The sequence below is a fragment of the Falco peregrinus genome, chromosome 13 (assembly GCF_023634155.1).
Source record: "Falco peregrinus isolate bFalPer1 chromosome 13, bFalPer1.pri, whole genome shotgun sequence".
Classification (NCBI taxonomy): Eukaryota; Metazoa; Chordata; class Aves; order Falconiformes; family Falconidae; genus Falco; species Falco peregrinus.
In genome coordinates this window covers 16,088,565-16,108,673 of record NC_073733.1, presented here as the reverse complement: position 1 = coordinate 16,108,673, position 20,109 = coordinate 16,088,565, and the positions used below count along the sequence as shown (strand labels likewise).

Genomic DNA, 20,109 nt, shown 5'->3' with positions numbered 1-20,109 from the left:
AAGCGCATGTGGCTTCTGGTGGGATCACATGTGAATTGCTGGGGTTGGACTTTGCGATACTAGACCTGCTTCTGGTGTTAGCAGCCTCTGAGCTGCATGTCATTGGGGATTGCTGTTCTGACCTTAAGCACCCACTGCCATCAAAGCTGCATTTAATCCAACATACCTGTAATAGGATTCTTGCAGCCAGCACACTTCTTGGCAACACACTCCTTGTAGCATTCGACACAGTAAAACTGATCCTCTACAGCTGTGAAGCGCTTCCCGCCCAGTTGCTTCTTGCAGTTGGAGCAAATGAAACACTCCGAATGCCAAGGCTGTTCCTGGTAAGTGAGGCCTCCAGAAGTGATGGGCTAGAAGGCAAAGAGCAGAGATGCGTTTTATAATTGGGAGGGAGAGAAAGAGAGAGGTGATGCGGGCACGGGATGTAGGGTAAGAGGGTTTTGTCAGGGAGAAGATCTCTTGGAAGTTTTCATTAAAATTAAATAGTGTAGCATGCTAGAGTTCCTCCAGCATGAAATCCTACGTGCCTGGAGCTTTCATAATTTTAACTGCAGTGACTGCAACTTACACAAATCAGTTGCCAAAGTTGTAAACCAGCTATCTTATAAAATAGTGTTGCTGCTTGAAGACACAATACCTACTAGACATAGCTTAAACCATCCCAAAGCACCTACAAGACCAGTGCCCGCTCCGTTTCGGCAGAGCTGCCATCGGCTAACCCTACAGCCCCTGCTCAGGTGCTGTAATGTGCAAGAACCACTAGCTCTCACATTATTATACCACCAGCTGCTTGCACCAGTGTCTCAAGGAAAGAAGATAAGCAGTGGTAGAGCTTCAGCATGAAAAGCCTACAGGTTTGCTCTCCTAGCTTCCAAAAGATGTGTGAGAGCTAGTTCTGGCAGCTGCCTTTGCAAAGTGGAAGGACTTACGTTCTTGCATTTAGCACAGGTCTTGGCAAACTTGTGCTCATGGCAGGAGACACAGTAGAAGTCATCGCCCTTGGGGAAGAAGCTCCCGGATCCAATCACTTGCTTGCACTGGCTGCAGGTGAAACAGTCCTTATGCCAGACCATCTTCTTGTACTCGACATTTTGGTCTCCTGCAACAGACAGAAATAACTTGTTACATGGGATTTTAGACTGGTGGCAAGCTCCTCGCTCTGTGCAATGTAACATACCTGTAGGCAAGACCTGTCCATACCTATGCCCAGGATTCAATTGTAACATGGGCAAGGGATGAGTTGTCAGTTGCTGCATCAGACTTTAGCCAGGACCTTCTAGATTTTCTTAAAATATTTGTCAGACATTGTAGCCTAGTAGTAGTTCAGTAGTAGGGTGAACTAGCCATATAAGGGTTAACTGCAAAGCAGCCTTTCAACGCTTGCATAAAATGGACAGGTAAGAGCAAGAGTTAAAACTTGCACCATTTTGTGGCGCTCCAGCCTTCCACCATGATGCCCATACCCCTGACTGCAGCTCCCACAGCGCAATAAACCGCTACGGTTGTGCCCTAGAGCAGAACTTGGCAGTTGTACCCCTGTCACTGGCACCAGTACCTGCAATAATAGGCTTGAAGCAGCCCTTACACCTGGGTGCATCCTCGGTGGCCGTGCAGTTGCTGCACCAAACCTTGTTGTTCTCCCTTAGCATGAAGGGCTCGTTGACCAAGGATGTATAGCACTTGAAGCAGCGGAAGCAGGTGTCATGCCAGTAACGGTTCTTGAAATGCAGCTCCTGAAATGAACAGAAACCGAGTGAGCAATAAGCCCTTCTGTCTTGCTGAGCAACCCTAAACCCAAGCTCCTGTCTCCTCAGCAAAGGACAGGTTCCTAAGCATGTCTGCATTCAGTGGCTGGAGGTGCAGCTCGTCTGCAAGCAGCTGGGAGGACATTAAACCAAACCCACTGACAGAATCACATTCACTTCAGAGTTCCAGGGTAGCAGAAGATGCTTTAAACCAACAGCTTTGAGATTTGAAGTTCTGTAAGCATGAGATTCTCCGGTCATCAAGTTCCCTCTGGTTCAGGTATACGTTATTATTGCCATAAACCTGAAGCAATAAACATCTGACAGACTGACAGAAACCAGACCCCTAGGTTCCTGAGTGTTTCGCCCAGATGGGATTTCTGCAAGTCCTGGGCAAGCTGGATTTCCTGCAGTACACTCTTCAGGACAATCCAGCATCTGCCAGCAGCTCACGTGACTGAATCTAGACCCTGAATTTAGCTCTTTGTCAGAAGGAGCCCATCGTGAGCATCCCTACTGCAGTGCTCCAGAACCTCTGGCTCTTTGCCCAAGGAGCACATGGCCCATCAGCCACAGGACTCACACAGAAGCTCGCAAGCAGACCAGAGCCAGGAAAACAAACAGGAGGGTTATCAGCATCTGCCCCATGTCTCCTCATCACCCATTTAACTGCTCAGCCCTCACCTTGGAGTCAGCTCCGATGGGTTTCTTGCACTCAATGCAGGTGTTGGCACAGATCTTCTCAAAGCACTTGACGCAGCAGTGGCGGCCCTCTTTCTGCACGTACTTCTTCCCATGCAGAGGGTCACGGCAGTAGTGGCAGTCAAAGCGCTCCGACATGGTGCCCACAGTGTAACTGCCAGGCCCTGCAGGAGGAGAGAGGGTGACGTTACAGCACGGAAGCCCTGATCACTGCTCCAGCTTCTGGGGAGCTACGCAAATAAGTATCAGGAAGATGGGTCAACAGTGAGCATGTGGTGACATCACACTCCTCCAGGGCTTGTTGGCAGGAAAGCGCCTTCCATGCAAGCACAGTTAGGGGCAATGTTTCATTCGGGCAGGTCAGTGGTTTATAAGACACACAGCTCTACCAACTGCACTGGCATTTTCCAGGTGCCTCCAGCTTGGGTGTATGTTGGGCCAACAAACGCTCGGGGAGGCTGGGTGCAGTAGGCAACCTGGGTTTGGTCACAGCAACCAGAAACTTGTACCCTTGCTAAAGACGGCAGCTGGGATGTCCCGGGTCACGCACTGCCATTCAGGACGCAGAAAAAGAAATAACCATGAAGTCTCAGAAAAATGTGGGCTACAGCGTAAGGCCGTATGGGCTGAGTCCTGGCTGTGCCATGGAGCTCAGCAAGGGCAGGGGCTGCTCTGCCTCCTGGACGCGTCTGCTTGCCGCTGCTGTTGGCGTGAGCAGTTGTGGTGGGCTGAGCCCGGCTGGGTGCTGGGTGCCCCCCACTGGGTGCTGGGTGCCCCCCGCTGGGTGCTGGGTGCCCCCCCGCTGGGTGCTGGGTGCCCCCCGGGCCGCCCTGTCCCTGCCCTGCTCAGCCGGGCCGGGGGCAGAGACACAGCGAGGGGCTCCTGGGGCGGGATAAGGGCAGGGGGAGATCTCTGGCGCCTGGAGCCCCCCGGCCCCCTCCTGCCCCGGCCTGGGGGCTGCAGGGCTGCTGCTCCCACTTCTCACGCCTCTCTCCGTTATTGTTCTTCCACAGGTCATTTCTCCCCCTTCTTAACCGTGTTACCCCAGAGGCGCTGCCACCGTCACTGCTGGGCTCAGCCTGGGCCAGCGGTGGGTCCGTCTCGGAGCCGGCTGGCACGGGCTCCATCGGACATGGGCGAAGCTTCTGGCAGCTTCTCACAGAGCCGCCCCTGCAGCCCCCCCGCTACCAAACCCTCACCATGCAAACCCAACACAGCAATGCCCTGGTAGCACAAACACGTACAGCTCTCCCGACAGCCATCCAAGACACAAATGTGAAATTTCTGCCCACAGAGCGGCAGGACAGGCTCTGGCCGAGCACAAACCACAGCACTCTGCCTCCCAGGGCCCGGCCCGCGGCGAGCGCGGCACTGCAGGGTCTGCTGGCTGGCAGGGGGACCAGAGTCCCACCCCAGTCTTTCCCCGTCACCTTCTTAAGCAGAAGGATACCAGACTCTTTTATTGACATATTTCACATCAAGCAGGGATAACGGTACCTGATCATGCGCTGAGAGCCGCTTAGCTCATAGCGGCCAGCCCACTGCAGGCCTTGGCGAGGTGCTGGCTGAAGCACCACATAATTCGTGCGCAGAGATCGCCAACCATGAGCACAGCAAAATAGTTTCCATGTTTCCAGCCTAAGCCCGCAGCCAGCTGCAGCCCTCTGAGGCCTTTTGTGCTGGATAGTTGTGCAGCTTCCAGCTTCCTCTTTTCACTGGGCTTTCACATACATAGTCATAAGAAAAAAGCAAGAAAAGATCTCCCTACATGTAAAGATACTTCTTTAGTTCGTGCCAGCAGGGCTCTGCCGAGGCACGATGCCACCATGGCCAGGGAGCCAGCACAGCAGTGGGTGTGGAGGCTCTTGACTGGAGGATTTTCCACTTTGACCACTGGTGCACACTCACACCCTGTCCCCAAACGCTCATCCCAGCCTGCACGTCCAGGCTCAGCCTCCCAGACAGCTCCTGCTAACAGCTCCCTCCGTTTCCCCACGCCCTTCCCCAGAAGCAGCCAGCACCACTCCTGCGAGGGGGCTGCAGAAGCTCCGGCAGGATTATGCAAGCCCACGGGGTCCCAGAAGCACAGCTCCATCCCTGCCGCTGCCACCCACGCCTGCAGCCCCCAGCACGGCAGCGCCCCGGTTCCCCCGCACGGCCAGCAACCCAGGACACAGCCCTGAACCTCCTGCACCACCACCGACCCGACGGGAGATGCGGCAGTGGTCTGGCAACGGGGGCTGCCAAGAGGAAAATTTAATTATTATTTTCTTGATAGAGCTGCAGCACCAGCAAGAAAGGGAGGAGGACATGGTCAGGCGATATAAATGGCTGCTGCTTCCTGCTGTGAGGAGGGGGAGGCGGTGAGCACCCCCATCACATATCCTCAGCCCGGAGCACCCCACCCAGCCCTGGAGCTGAGGGGCTCCTGACCGAGCTCCGCAGCACAAGGGCTGCTCGTTCCAGCCATGCTGCTCTAAGCCCCACCACGGCACCTTTATAAGCTGAAAGAGAGATTGGGGCTATTGGGGTGCAGAGAGGGCACACCGTTCCTGGCTGTACCCTCCTGGCAAGGGGGGGGGGGGGGGGGGCGGGGATCAGCAGGACCCCGCTGGGCTCACCCTCGGCTGCAAGGTGCTGTGCAGCAGGGCTGCCGTGTTGGTACGGCGTGAGGACCTGCTTACGCAGCTTCTTCTTGGACGCTTGCCCACCCCAGCGGCTCTGGATTTACCATCAGCTGCATGGCCCGACCTGTCACCGTGAGAAATCCCGCGGGGCTGAGGGACCCTTGCTGCCACCTTCGTGAGGAGCAGGGCTGGGCGGCAGAGGCACCAGTGCAAGCGCACGTCACCAGGTGAGCACACGGCAAACCCGACCGATCCTGACCGGGGCACAGCCCTGCCCAGCAAGCCCAGGCACTGCAGCAAGAAGCACGGGTGGCTGCTGCCTTCGCCAACTCCTTTGCCCACCCAGTTTTATTTACTTGGAGAGTAACGTGCTGCTGGCAGCACACCGTGAGCAGCCCTGACGCAGCCAGGTGCAAAGCCCCGGGAGGTGCCTGCCTGCAAATAGCTGTTTTGCTGTTATTTCAGAGCTCTTCTGCCACAGCTCTGGGCTCAGGCAGCTGTTGGGTAGTCAATGAAAGGTGCTGGGGCAGGAGACAGGACTCATGCCGTTACTTAGCAGATTTTTAAACCCAAGAGTCATCTCACTGTCTCCTCATTGTCACTCTTTCAACAATGTCAGGCCAGAACAAGCTGGAACGTTTCCCTTCCAGAAAGCAGGCTAGAATTCTGGAGAGGAGCATCATCACACAGGGAGGCTGCAGGAGAGGTGGGGACCAGGTTCACACCCTTCCCCTAAACCTTACAGAAGCGGGCTGGATGCCGAGCAGGCAGGAATTACACCCCAAGGGGACTGAGGTCTGGAGACGGCCAAGGTCGGGAGACGGCCATATCCTGCTGACTACACCAAGGGTTGTGTTTTGCTGGTTCAAGTAAGTGAAACAAATAAACAGCTGGGAAACATGGAAACTATGTGAGCCACCGCCAGCTCTGCAGAGCTTTATCAGGCAAGCGGGTTTTATTTAGAAGAAGTGCAATTGCACAGAGTCCAGGGCAAATGGTTTTGAAACACTCCTGATCTCAGGTTTAGGGTTGCTTTCAACTAGAACACACAATCGTCAACATAGGGCTCAGGGAGTAACATGAACCTGTGTTCCCATGTAATGCATCATGCACTAATGTGAGACACACACACAGAAGCTCCACAGACAAGTTAGCACTGGGGCTGACAGCCCTGGGAGGTGTGCTGTACATGCAGACAGGCCAGCCTCCGCCTGCTTTGTGCCACCTCATGGACCAAAAAGCCCCTCTCATACGTAGGCTAGGGCATGAATTTGCTTCCAAGCTTTCTTTCCTCAGCAATATCATTCCTGATCCAGACCCGGGAAAGGCGCCACCATCCTCTTGCCTGCAACAAAGATGCACTGACCACGTTGTCCCAGCAAACGTGCTGGCTGCTCACCGTCTCTGCTCACCCATGCCACGCCAAGAGCCCACATCAGCCAGACCATCTCCTATAACCCTCCCACGGGAACATCCTGCCCAGGGGCTGGCGCACAAGACCCCAGAAGCTGTCAGTCTGTGGCAGAGCAGGGCCCTGCACTGGTAGCAGCTCTGCTGGAACCACCCAGATAATTTTCCCAGAGTGGAGCAAATGTCCACAGTGACCTCAGAGCTCTGCTGCCCTGTGGAAGGTGAATTTAGCGTCCTACTCCTGTTCCCCTAAGTGGTCCTGTCCCCTCTCACAGAAGGTAGACAGAACAGATATTAGTGGTGCTGTGTAAAAAAAATAAATAAATAAAACTTCTAAAGCCTGGTTGGCAGCAGATCATGCCTTGGAGATGTTTATCTCCTTAATAACCTGTTCACCCTCCAGCTGCACCATATCCCCACAGCTTAACTTTCCAGAGCTTCCAGCTATATTAACTGAAGCCTGTCTTTGCTGTCTGGAAAAAAGGCAAGTCATGAACCTAAGGACACACTGGCTGTATGGAAAAACCATGACTCCTCCTTGCTCTTCGTTGGGGCCTTTATTTTTGTGCACACTGCATAGCTTCCCCGAGCAAGCTGCGCGGCAGCTGTTGAGCACGCAGTAGGGATTCACACCAGTGGTACAACCACGCTACAGCAACGCAGTACTCAGGGTAAGCACTCATCAAATCACTAAAATCACAACTGCTGTACCTTTTTGCTTCTTTTCTCAGTGGCGTGCTTAAAACTACAGCAGTACACGCAGTTGGTTTAGCTTGCAAGTTATTTGAACACAGTTTCTTTGGCTGTACCTTTACACCAGACTACAGCGTCTCAGAGCTGGCAGCCTGGTTGAGTGTCTCCTGCTTAACCCCAGGAAAATCACATACCCTGAGGCCATGCACTGATCCAAACCTCATTGCAGCTTGAGTCTGGGGCCACAGAACGGGATTTAGAAAACAAGAAAACTATGGGCAGACTGGAACTATTCTCTGGTCCAGGCTGACGTCCACATGCAAAGGGTGTTCTGCTGGAGAGAAGCAGGTGAGAAGAGAGTGCAGGCTGCTGGGGAGAGGGGTAAGTGCAGTACATGCCCATCCTTAAATAGCCTAGGGGACCTTCAATAAAAATAAGAGCTCAAGAAAAATCCAGCACTACTTCCAGAAACTAATCTCCCTTTAAGCAAGGTGTCCCTCTCCCACCAGCCCTGGCAGGGTGCTGTCTAAATGTAGCTCCCTGATGGATTTGGCTACAGCTGGCCAGAGGGCAGCTGGCCAGATCAGTGGCCTTCTCAAGTATCAGGGTATTTGGCATGAAGATGCCCTGGAATTCAACCTTAACATTTACCTGACCACAGAGGTGCCAGTTAGCCACTTGCCCCAGAGAGCATCTGCTGCTTTTCAAAAGCAGCTCCTCAGCCCTTGAACAACCATGCCTTCATCTTTCAAAGATCTCAAATGTTCAGGGCCACCAGCTTCCACGCACCTCAAGGCAGACTGACAGTATGCTGTGGGGCAGGCACAGGACTGCCCCAGCTCAGCAGTCGGGATCTGGGCTACGTCTGCACCCTGCAGCATGGCAAGTTTTGGGACAGGAAGAGTACAGACCTAAGAAGTGCCACCCCACAAAAGCTGTTGCATTAACACAATCCCCTGCCTTTTTTGTCGGTTCCTGCCTGCCATCGCCCCTGTGCCCGTCCCGGCTCAGCGGAGCTGTGTACCACAAGGCAGCGTCGCAGAGGTTTGCACAACAAATGAAACCCAAGCGCTCAGGAAAGGGAGCCGAAGGCATAGCTGATAAGCAAAGCACTTAGCACAGGATATGTGTTAATGTCTCTGGGGAATATGTTTAGATGTGATAAACCACCAAAGAAGAACTTGAGGTGTGGTCTCTAAAAACAACCAGGGAAACTGTACCTAAACTTTAGGGATTATTCTGCCGCTTGGGAAAGATGAGGCTGAACGTGTTAAGCCTCTGCCCTATGCACAGCTGCATACTCTATGGCAATATGGAAGGGAAAGAGCAATTGCTCTTTGACTCTCCGTCAGTTTTATTTTTCTCAGTAGACTGAGTACACGCAGCCCCCGCACCGCCAGGCATCGGCTACACCTGCCTATTTCACCTCAGGACCTGGCATCCCCATGCCTGTCACCTGGGGTACTATTCTCAGCACTCCTCTATGCAATGTCAAGTGGTTTGCTATAAATACCAGGGAATACCCTTAAAAGAAGGGTCCCATTAATCCAAGATGCAAAGAAACACTCAGGACTGCACTTCAAGGTCACTGGCATGCTGCTCCGGACAACAAACATTTGCAAAGCCAAAGGAAAGAAAGAAATCATTTGCAGGTCATTTTTGCTGGGGGGGCTGGCAGCAACGAGTGGAGAGCTGTGCTCTTCCATTGCCAGGCTGGGGCACGTGCAAGTCTCATACTCCATAATTCAAAAATTAGTCTGTTGATAAAATGGAAGCTTCTTTATTTAGACCAAGAACAGCTCCGAGTTCCTCAGGCAGTTGCCAAAAACATTCCCTACGGTCCTATTGCCACCATGTCTGAGCACATCCCAATCATTATTAAATCTTCACAGTTCTCAGGGGAAGTAGGGACATGCTATTAAAAAACACACCCCAGCCCCATAAACACTTCCCCCAGGGCTTGCTTTTGCACTTAATACAGAGCTCAGCTAAAGCTAACAAGGCTCCCCGTGTGCACAGCACCACTGCCTAGAGTAATGCTGAGCACTTAGAGTTTAAGCAGCGAAGCCCAAACCTTGCAAAATGAACCAAATCAGCTAAAGCAAGAGAGTCCTGCTCAGTAGCTGAGCCGTTCTGCAGCTGCCTTAAGCTTTGACCCTTGAGACTCCTCACTTATGTCCCCAGCTCTGCACAGATCTGCCTCCACCTCGGTAGCTGAATGCCTTTCTCATACCCAGGTGCCCCCAAGAGCCCAACGTAGTAAGCCTTTCTCCTGCTGTGGAGGATTCACCCCCCCAGGCCAGGCACTACAGCTGTCCCAGAGAGCGGGGCTCCCTGTGGCGTGTGGGAACAGACAACACATTGTAACTTGGGGGGGGCAGCACTCCAACCGCAGCATCTGATCAGAAGACACTTTAGCATTTTATATTACAGCACAACATCAAATCCATGGGTCCTTGCTCCAGAGGATACCCCCCCTGAGGAAGAAGACAAAGATACAGCGGGGAGTATAATGAAAGGATGCTACAGCATCCGTCACTCTTGTGAGCTAAGTTAAAAAAATAAGTCTTCTTACATTTTAATTGAATGGATTTCTCTTTTCAAACACCTTTGAGGTGCTTAAAAATGGTACTACAGAAATCAGATTTTACTCAGAAAAGTACCTTGAGTAATGCCTGTCTGCATCACAGAAGCAAATCCTACGTAGTTACATGCCATGCAAGAAGCCTGCTCTTGCCTTGTCCTGGGAGGCTGAGCGTGAGCTTGAACACCATGCTGTGACTTTCCTCCCCAGTTTTAAAGAGCCTCTATGTTCCCAACCAAATTTCACGAGCACACTGTCCCTTGGCTCCTCGTGTGCTGCAGCTCGATGTGATGCCCATGGGACCTTCGCCTCAAACTTGCCACCCTGTCCTGCCCCCAGGCACGTGCACCCTTCGGGCTATGTCTCATCAAGAGATGCAGTGCCCCTGCCATTGTATTTTGTCATGTGGCTGTAGAGATGTGCGGGTTGTGCACACAAATATGGTCATCTTCTAAGAATCAGATAAGATCGTAAAAATCCTGAAAGGCTTTCAGGTATCTGTAATTAGAGGGCTAGAGGAGATCAGTCACAGATGGGAAGATAAAACACATCTTTGTGCAACGGAGGACATGCAAAAAGTGCTCTCAAGGTTCCTGTCAATATTAATGGGAAGGAAAAGTTTACATTTTCCTATCACTGGTGAGGGTCATCCCATTTGATCTACAAGCCAAACACAGAGAAGAGGGAGTAACCACAAACTTCCCACCAGAGCAGAGCAGAGCGAACCACCTGGGTTTACACACTGGGCTTCTGCATGCTCCCCTCTGCTACAAGTTTCCCCTGCTCCCTGCAAGGAGGAGCATCGTCCCCCGTTTTCACCTAGTCTTCCTCAAAAAAACAGCTGAGCCCCAGCCTTCCCACAGCAGCAGATACAAAAGCACTTACCATCCAATGCATTTTACCGAATAGATGAGGCTGCCACCAAAACCACGCTCCCAGCACCAGTCCCCCACGCTGCTTATAAGCCCATTTGCCATCATCAATTACAGCTGCAGATTACTGAGGCTTAAGGCCACATCCAAGAGCTATTTCCCTGATGGAGGAGCCTGCTAGCAAACCTTTGTCCCCATTTACCAGGCACTGCACGCACAGGGCTTCTCCCACAACGCTCGGCACCACGTCCACTTTACCTGTGTGCCTGTGGAAAGCCATGATTAACAGCCCAAAGTCACCAGCAGCCTCTTAGCGAACAGAGTTCACAGTCTCTTGGCCGATTAGGAGCTGCCCCGTTTGATAACATACATTTAAACGGAGGCTATTAATATGGACGGGGCTCCTACCAGATGTCCACTCCCCTCCACAGAGATCACAACCTTAATCCCCCTTGAAAATTCTTACCATTTTAGGTGATCCAAGGGAGAAGAATAGGATCCAGAGACCTCTAGGTCTCTGTAGGCAACATGTAAATACCTGCTCAGCTACTCAGCACCCAAATTAGTCCCAAAGGCAGAGTGTGCCTCAGGAACTTGACCCCATGCTAGTACTATTTGGCCTTGGCTTTAGAGCTAGATTGTGTCTCGTAACAGTCCTGAGCTAAATTACAGACCCAACATGAATTCCGCAGTGCCGTTGCTGAAGGCGAGAGGTGAATCACAGCCCCATGGGGGCTGGGGGGGCTGCAGTCCCAGAAACCAGCAAGGGGTTGTACCAGACAGGTACAACCTAGAAAGGATGTGGCTTGTACCCCTGGGGACCCAGCTGGTAGCCCACAGAAGTACCAAGAGATACGTTCACGGGTGGGTTAGACTTGGTTTCAACATGAGGGTCATGCTGAAGTTTTACTGCCAGTAAATTACCATACCTGGTCCTCCTCCAGCTTTTACCCTAAGGAAGCTCAAGGCATTAACTGAAGTAAGCAAGTCCCTGAACGGGAGCACTAGGAAAGCCAGGTTTCATGATGACGGGGCTTCTCTAGCACCTAACACGGCGGCTGGGCTCATTCCCCAGCACACGGCTTACAGAGGGCACTGGCTTGTGCCTCTGTCCTCTTTACTCAGGTGTCCACAAAGCTCCCTGGGAGACCCCAACTCCGCGGCTCCAACCAACCTATTCCCACCGCAGTCGTGACCGGGATGTGACCGGGAGTGGCGGGAGCTCTGGTTCTTAGAGCTCGCCCCGCGGGGACGCGCAGCCTGCGGCCGCACGCTCACTCCAGGTTATGCAATTGGTGGCAGCGCACGCTCAGGGCCGGGGGCCAGGGACACCCAGCTGCTAATCCCGCCTCGACACTGACTCACTGCATGGCCGTGGGAAAGTCAGTTAACCTCCCTGACAGCCACTGGGAAGAGCCAATGTTTATCATTCCTTCCAGGGAGCCCATCGCGGTGGTGTCTGGCCTCCGCACAGCAATCAGCATCTCCAGCCCCAGTGGCCCTGCTGCAGCCAGGGGCGGGGAACACCTCCACTTCCCACGCACGCAGCAGGCTGTGCACAGCCCCCAGCACCAGGCTCAGTGACCCCCTGAGCCTTTGCACCCATCTTAGGGCCCCCGGGTAGCACACGCTGAAGGGCAACCTCTCACCAGCATCCCAGTATCTCCAGGTTTCCAGCGTGGCCTGGAAAAGGCCACACTTGACAGCATGCCATCCCAAAAGAGCTCAGCGTGGATTCACTTGTAGAGCAGATTGAGGCTGGAAAACATGCTAAAATACTAGCACGCTGAAACACTTTGGCTAGGAAAAACCCAACGTTATTCTGCCCCAGCTCATCTATAAACTCAAGCAAATTGTTTGCATAATTCAGATGGTAACAGGAACCCTAACAACTGGTATTTTCCTGTGCTAATCTTGCTGCTCGCAGTGTAATATTTACAGACATGAGTTCATTTTTGGCAATGCATGTAGAGTTTGCACCATTAACCATTCTCATTCCTTTCTAGCTCCCTACACAAAGCACTGGCATCCCTCCTGCCTGGCTCTACATTTCCTACTTCCCACAGTATTTCCCTTGTATTTCAACTGGAAATGGTAACCTTTGCTCCCTGTCCTAAAAGATGGAACAGCATTGCTGTGCAGTGTCAGCAGCTGCCATGTCCTACCCCAGAGGCGGCTTGCAAGTCAGCAGCAGTTTGACAGCATTGCGGAAGAGTAGGGACAGACACCTGGCCATCAAAATATTTCACGTGCATGAATACATGTGTGTCTGCAGCACGACAACATGGGCTGGAGGAGGTGGGAGGGAGGAAGCTCGACCAAACAACAGGAGGAAGACGCAGCCCTGCTTCATGAAGCTTCACCATGAAACTCCCTGGAGAAACATTTCATGGCACAGCTCGCTGCAAAGCCTCTGTAATTAAAAGGCCATTTTGTTTGAATTTGTGACCGGCTGGGCAAGCACAGCAGAAACGGGGTGGGGAACAACCCTTACTGAGAAGACAGGGCTGCTTTTGGGTTCAGCCATATGACCTTGGACAATTCTCATCATCTTCCCAAGCTCCCCTTTGTCCAATAAGCCCAGGTGATTAAATGCACTGGTGGTGCAAGGTGCAGCACAACTGCCAAGGAGGGACATAGTTGCTCTGTGAAACACGGCAGGGAGCAGAAACCCCCCAGGAAAGAGAAAGTGCTCCAGCCAGGAGGTGCGGCAGCCCCATCTGAGCCCTCCTCTTCTAGCCAGGCACCACGCGTCTGCAAGTCCCAGAGGGAAGAGTGCTACAAACAAGTCAGCAAGTGCACAGCAGGGCAGGCAGGCTTGGGTTTTCATGTTTTTAACATTAAACCTGTCCTGTAGGTTCTTCAGGACTCCAGGGAGCTGATGTGGACACACTGATCCCACCACACGGGTCTGACTGCAAAGCGCCGTGGCTGGGACATAGTGTCATCCACTCGGATGGACAAATGATTCACATTGTGGTTTCCAGAGTATTTTCTTGCCCCAACAATCCTGCCAGAAAAGGTCTGGGCGTCTCAGCTTGCTCACACATCCTGCTGTCACTCAATGGGAAGAAAGTCCTAAATAGAGCCGGTATAACCCAGGCATTGATGAACTATTAGTCACCATCATCAAAGAAAGAAGCAGGCAGCAGTAAATACGAGCACGAGGGGAGCACCTGTCCACCCCTTAGGGTAACGCTGTACCTTCTGCTTCCATACACACTGCTTAGCAATGCAGCTTGAACCTGCGCAGAGAAGCACACTAGCCATTCACCGGGCTGCCCGTAAAACGAGAGCACAGTGTTGCTCCCTACCCTCCCCGTCATGCAGGCAGGCACTGGGCACACTCCGTGCTCTCCCTCCAGCTGGAGAATGCCACTGGATAGCACAGGACCGGCACAGCACCATCAGCCAGGGCTGTGCCAGGCAGCACGGGGGGTAGAGGTCCACATCCAGGTTTGCTCCCACTCACCATTCATACAAACACTTCTTGCTTTTCAGGTAACGACACAGCAGGTTTAGCCTTTTTTTACATTTTAAATCTATCTTAGGTTGCATGCAACGTGTGTTCACCCACAGCAGAGAGCACTCCTTCTGCCCGTTGCAGACCCCAGTTAAACCTCCCTTGGCTATTCTGAGGCAGAAATCATGTTTTTAAATCATGAAGCCATCATGTTCTGAGGAACAAAATCATGTTTTTAAAGCTTTTTTGTTTTTCTAATATCAAGCCAGAGTTCGCAGGAAACCAACCAATAAAGGAGTTGGGCTTAAAAGGTGAGAGGACACAAATACAGCTCTCCAAGAAAAAGTCTGCCTTTGTCCTTTGCAGCTGGTCCATCAGCAGGATGGAGGAGGCAGCAGCCCCACTGACACAGAAATGCCAGGTAGGTTTGGGATCCCAGCCTGGCACCTGGGGCTGATCCAGCCCTCCAAGCACTCAGTATCCCATGTGCTTCCCGCTCCCAGCACTGGCTTCGCGCTGATGAAAGGCACTGCAGAACAGTGCTTGCAGACCATCCGGAGAGGGCTGCCAGGGGATGGCCCCTGCTCCTCCCCCCCCAAGCCAGGGATACTGCATGCCACCCACAATCACATCTGAGCCAAAATGGGGAGGTTCCACCTAGTCCTTTCAAACAGCCAATTTAGATCAAAACCAGTTTCTCTTTGCAGTGTCACAAACATGCTTCAGAAGGCTCAGCCTGGCTCAGTTCCCCCGTTCTGCATACAAGGATGCACCTCCGCACCCGTGAGGCATCCTGCAGGCACTCACATAAACGCAAGACAGAGACACGCTGGTTCACAGGGGATGTACCTACATCCAGAGCAAAGGGCATCACTGCAGTGACAGAGGGGACAAAGCTACCAGCCATCAGTCAAGCCCCGTGCCCTCAGGCAACCAGCTCGGAGGGGACGGTGGAGGAGGAAAGGGGCAGCACATGGCAAAAGCACACAGCGCGTTTTCCTTTCTTCAATGCTGAGCTCCAGCCCACAGCTGGGTCAGATTTGTGTGCTGCCCCTTTCAGTGCCAAGGGAAGCTTTTGGGATCAGCTATGGAGGTAGGGATAGAGGAACCGGGAATTGATTTATAAGGAAGCGGACACAGGCTGAGTAACGCTTCATGAACTCAGCTGTAGTGCGAGTATGAACAAAAGGGGGAAAAGAAGGCAGGATAAGAAGAAACAAAAAAATAAAGATGAGGATGTAGTAACAGACAGGAAAGAATGGTCAAGAGATAACAGAGCTGGAAATTAAGGCCTCTGAAAAACAGAAAAACTGGGAAGAAATATAAACTGCATTTTTCCCATCTGCCTCCATCCACAGGCTGGATTGTTTCCAGGACTATTCCCATGGCAGCTCCAAACTTATTTCCCCGCTGCCATCTGCTCTGTGGCTCCCCTCCACACACGCTCCTGACTGGCACTTCTTTCCATCACCTGTTGCTGACATGGCAGACCTCTGGCTGCTGCTGAAAGCCAAGTGACACCAAGGCCTGGGGGGAACGTCTGCACATAAATCAAGAGCTGCTTTGTAGACCCAAAGCTTTGTTCAGCTTCTGTCCCGGCCCATGGCTATCCCAGGGTTGGAGCAGAGAAGCCGCAGCATGGTGGGGTGCAGGCACCACACAGACCCATGGCAGCTGCCCCAGGACCTGCAGGCTCCAGAGAGGACCGGGGTGAGAAGAGGCTGCAGCAACTCTAGGTGCTGCACAGGGCTGGCTTTGAATCAACTGCACAAGGAAGTCCATTTCCTCCTGTCCCTGCTCCCTGTGGCTCTTTGCTGTGTCACAGATAAGATGCCAGCTCCATCTTCCAGCAGCAAGGATGCCAAGTGCTTGCTGTGGTCCCTGCAGTTAGATTCAGATCTTCAGTACAAGCTCAGAAAGGGACAGTCCCAAAAGGTTGAAGATGATTTTTTTTTTTTTTAAATAGCTTAGAAAGATAAATGCATTAGTCTTAAATACACTAGGTTAAACCTGGGCCATCTCTCCCTTTCCAGCTCCGTCTCCCCCATGTCCTTCTGCCTCAACTCAGCCTGCAGAAGGGAGATGTGAGCACACAGGCAGCAGACTGGGAGGCTCGCAAGGCTGCCCGCCACCCCCTTGCATGAACGGCAAGGTGAAAACAACAGATCTGAATGTGCCTGGACATCAGCCAGCCCTAAGGAGACACAACAAAGACTTCCTTTTCTCCTCTTTGGAGAAAGATCCACATGCGCTGCCAAGACTGGTCTGATTCAGATACCTTTTAAGAGCACTAAGCCCTTAACTGGGCTAAAAAGCCTCAAACCCAGCATTCGCCTCCTTCCTTCCCAGCAACCTTACAGCTGCACCAGGCACAGACCCACCCAGCGGGGCCCAGTTTGAGCAAAGCAGCCTCAACGCACTGCAGCCCAGTGTGAAGTCCTCCTCAGAGGTCATCTGCCATGAGAGGAGCAGAAATCAGCTCATTTACCGCAAAAGCAGCCAGGGGTGCCGCAGTGAGGCGTGCGGCGTTTACCGGGGAAGATGAGCCAGCAGGCGCAGGGGAAGCAGCCCGTGTCCAGCCACACAGGAGCCATGGGGACAGCATCCAGGTTAGCATCTCGGGGCCCCAGCAGTGCCACACTCTCACCCACGCTGGCCAGGCCCCTGCAATCCAAGCTCCCACGAGGAGCCCTGGGGTTTCTGCTCACCGCAGTGCCAGGAGCTGTGGCTGCAGCACCGCAGCCGCACAGCACCCTGCCCTCACAGGTGGCAGGGGCGTGATACTTCTCGGGTACCACCAGCACTGCCACCAGAGCTGATAGGGTCCTCAGAGGAGCCCTCCCTGGGGCCAAGCAAGCTGCACCACAACTCAGCTGTTCTCCAAGTTATTCCACAAAGCTTCACGCTCAGGGCAGTGGAGCTCCTTAGGGCGGTTTTGGCCAGCTGCAGGGGTCTGTCTTTGTCCACGTTCGGATGCAGTCACGTGGAGGAGGAATGACCGGTGGAGTCAAACATGAGGCAAAGATTTGCCAGTCACAGCTTTCCCCCAATGGCTTAGCCCTGGCTTCAGAGCTGAGAAAAGTAACTTAAGTCCCTGTCAAATAAATACCACGCTGATCCCAGCCAGGCAGCACGGCAGTCTTTTCCAGGAAAGATGAAGTCTGATGAACACTCACAGCAATATAATCCTATCATACCCACACAATAAATGCTCATGTCGGGGCTTCACCGAGTTGTTAGTGAGCTATCACTGAAATAATATTTCACAACCCCCATCACTCTCTCTGCACTCCTAATTGCTTTCAATTACTTCTCATGGGCACAGCAACTGGCTGAGCGATGCTCTCTCCCAGTGAAGTTAAACAGCTCACTGTGGGGAGCGTGGAAGGAAGTTCAACTATTAGTTTGCATCACTGCTTGAAAGCTGGGTCATTCACCTTCCCTGGAAATCTACTCACAAGCCAGAAATTAGCAGCTAGCCAGACATGTGCTCTCCAGCATCCCCTACATGGGTTTCCAGTAGCTCTGCCATCCTCCTGTGTTCATTTAACGGGACCTGGCAGCAAGAAAGAATTGCAAGGCAGGAGCTGCAGGCTATGCCCAAGTTTTTCCTCCAAAGTGCTGGGAATGCTTTTGATGTGCTGTTTTCTAGTAAAACATCGTGTTCCCGGGCAGCTGCTGGTCAGATGGTTCTGCAAACCTCCCTCCTTTGCCCCCACAGCACGGTGGACCAAGCCATAACCCCGCACAAGCAGTGCTCTGCAAGACCAAAAAGCCTTGGTGTTTCCCCTTAAAGAGCTTTATTTTCAGAGCAGAAGAAATGGCTGACTGTGATTCTGGCAAGACATCCTCCAGAAATTCACCACTGGGAGACACTGATGACGGAAATCTTCAGCTCAGGTGGTCAGAGAAGGGTAAAGCAAAGGCTTCTCAAAAAACAGCTGGGCAGAAGCACGCTGCCTGGCTAAGGGCAGAGACAGGCCACCACTCCAATGAGAAGGACATGCCCTTCCAAGCCTTGGCATGCCAGTTGGGAAGACTCTCTGGCATCCAGCACACCATCAAAGCACCGCCCAGACTTGGCAGAGGCGCCGGGGCCGTGCCCTAAGTGCTGATTTAGAGCTGAGCCTTGGCGTAGGGGTTTAGCAGGATAACCAGCCCATTACCCTGGGTGCACGACAGTCGCCTCGAGCAAGATTAGCATTTGGCTAACTACACCTTCAGTTGTTAGACACTGCTGGTGACTGAAAGGACCAAATCACCCTTGTTATGTGGCCATTTTAAAAATAACCTTTCCCAAAGCCTCCCAGTGCATAACCCTCTGTCTGTCTCAGCTCCAAGAGCTGAAGGAGATCAGCTTGCAGGGCTGACGGGTATTTTTGGGCACTCTGACTAATTGTCAGGACATATGCTGGGCATTCTTTACAAGGAAAAACAAAGCTGCAAAGTCCCCTCCAATGGGGGTGGATTGGTCACAAAAGTGATTCTCAAAACCTCCGATTTTGGGAGGGTTTGATTTAACTTCCCACTTCAGATAAGTGTGTTTTGAAATGGAAGAAGGGGTGGACTTCCTTGCACCCCGACACAATGAAGGCTCAGCCCGGCTGGGCCACATTGCACCAACAACAAGGGCAGGAGAAGTGAAAACCCTTCACCGTGGGACGGCTTCAAATCCACAGCTGCTTTTTTGGCACCACATCACATGGGCACTTGCTGGCCGTGCTAAGGAACATGCTCCAGGACAGGCTGGGGATGTTCTCCAGGACAAGCCAAGGAGAAGACACCCACCGGCGTGGGGTGAGGATGCCCACAGGCACGTGCTCGCTTGTAAGACAGAGCCGCGGTGCAGCCTTCCAAGACACCTTGCTCTGGTCCTGTGTTATCACACATTCCTTCTGCCGAAAGAGATGCCATTTAACTTTCCGCCTTGCCTAGGTTTATCTTGTAGCTAGAGCTGACCTCAGCCACCATTCGTGTTAGTATTTTGCAAATCAGCCCACCAAGCCTCTCGTTAAAGCCTTGTGCGTTTAACGACCACACATCCCGCTGCTCAGCCAGGCTCTTCACCTCTGTCCTTTTTCAAGGAAGTTGGAGCCCCTGCCCAACTAGGAGACCACTGGCACTGATCCTACTGAGCTTGCCTTGGCTGCTCTTCCCCAAACTGACCTCCAAGCGACTAAGGACTCGGGCAAAACCAGGTAAGTCAGCCAGACTTTGAGAAGAGCCTGGAGGCCGGAGATAAAGGGGTATTTTGCCAACGGTGTCCCTCTTCCTCCCTCCACACTCAGGAGCAAGGCACTCCCAGCTCAGCAACCCCAGAGCCTCGATGCCCTGCAGCCACTTGTGAAGTCCTCCTCAGAGGCCATGTGCCCTGAGAGGAGCTGAGATAGGCTGGTTCTTGCAAGTTCACTGACCACAAAAAAAAGAAAAAAAAAAAAAAGTTAAAAGCAACATGATCTGGTGTTTGGGTCTTTTTTGTTGCAGTTCCTTGCCGCTTCTCCCAAGAGCATCTTTCACCAATCTGAGCATCTCAACAGCACTTCACTCCTATGCCAGTACACCAGCACTCACCCAGCTCAGTTTCTCCATGCTTACTAAGACAGCAAATATAGCACCTGTGTGCAACACCTCCCCAGCACCCTGGGACAGACAAGCCCAGAGCACCCCACATTTCCCCAGCACCGTGCAAGGCCTGGGGGCACTCTGCCTTTCACCCCAGAAGCTGTCCCGATGCTTTGAGCCCCAGTGCTGTCTCACCCCATGACGCTGGCTGGCCCATGCACTTGTGCTTTCCCCTTTCTCTGGCATATATCAAACCTTGCTCTTGTCATTCAGCAGAAACACTGCACCGAAAGCACACACAGCTTAGGGTGATGAGAGCTCTCTGAAGTCTCCACCAGTGCTTTCTGCATATTTTTCCCCCTGAGCTGCACGACAATTTCCACCGAGGATAAATGTTGTCAATTCAGTTTCTAATAACGGCATTAAAATGTATGAGCCATTTCTCTGG

The 20,109-nt window shown here is 52.6% G+C and overlaps 1 protein-coding gene across 3 annotated transcripts in view; it reads right to left on the bottom strand.

Moving 5' to 3' along the window:
* FHL1 (four and a half LIM domains 1) overlaps positions 1-20,109 on the bottom strand; it is a 33,038-nt gene that overhangs the window by 1,555 nt on the left and 11,374 nt on the right. For 2 of the 3 annotated variants that reach the window (XM_005232763.3, XM_005232764.3), the window contains exons 1-5: positions 10,895-11,002; positions 2,433-2,614; positions 1,559-1,736; positions 933-1,102; positions 167-353 (exon numbers count right to left, since the gene is read on the bottom strand). In XM_005232763.3, coding sequence (XP_005232820.1) covers positions 167-353; positions 933-1,102; positions 1,559-1,736; positions 2,433-2,614; positions 10,895-10,916 — 739 coding nt within the window. In that variant the 5' untranslated portion in view covers positions 10,917-11,002. Of the gene's footprint in view, positions 1-166; positions 354-932; positions 1,103-1,558; positions 1,737-2,432; positions 2,615-10,894; positions 11,003-20,109 lie in introns of those variants that run through there. The other variant, XM_027780202.2, reaches the window with a different exon arrangement.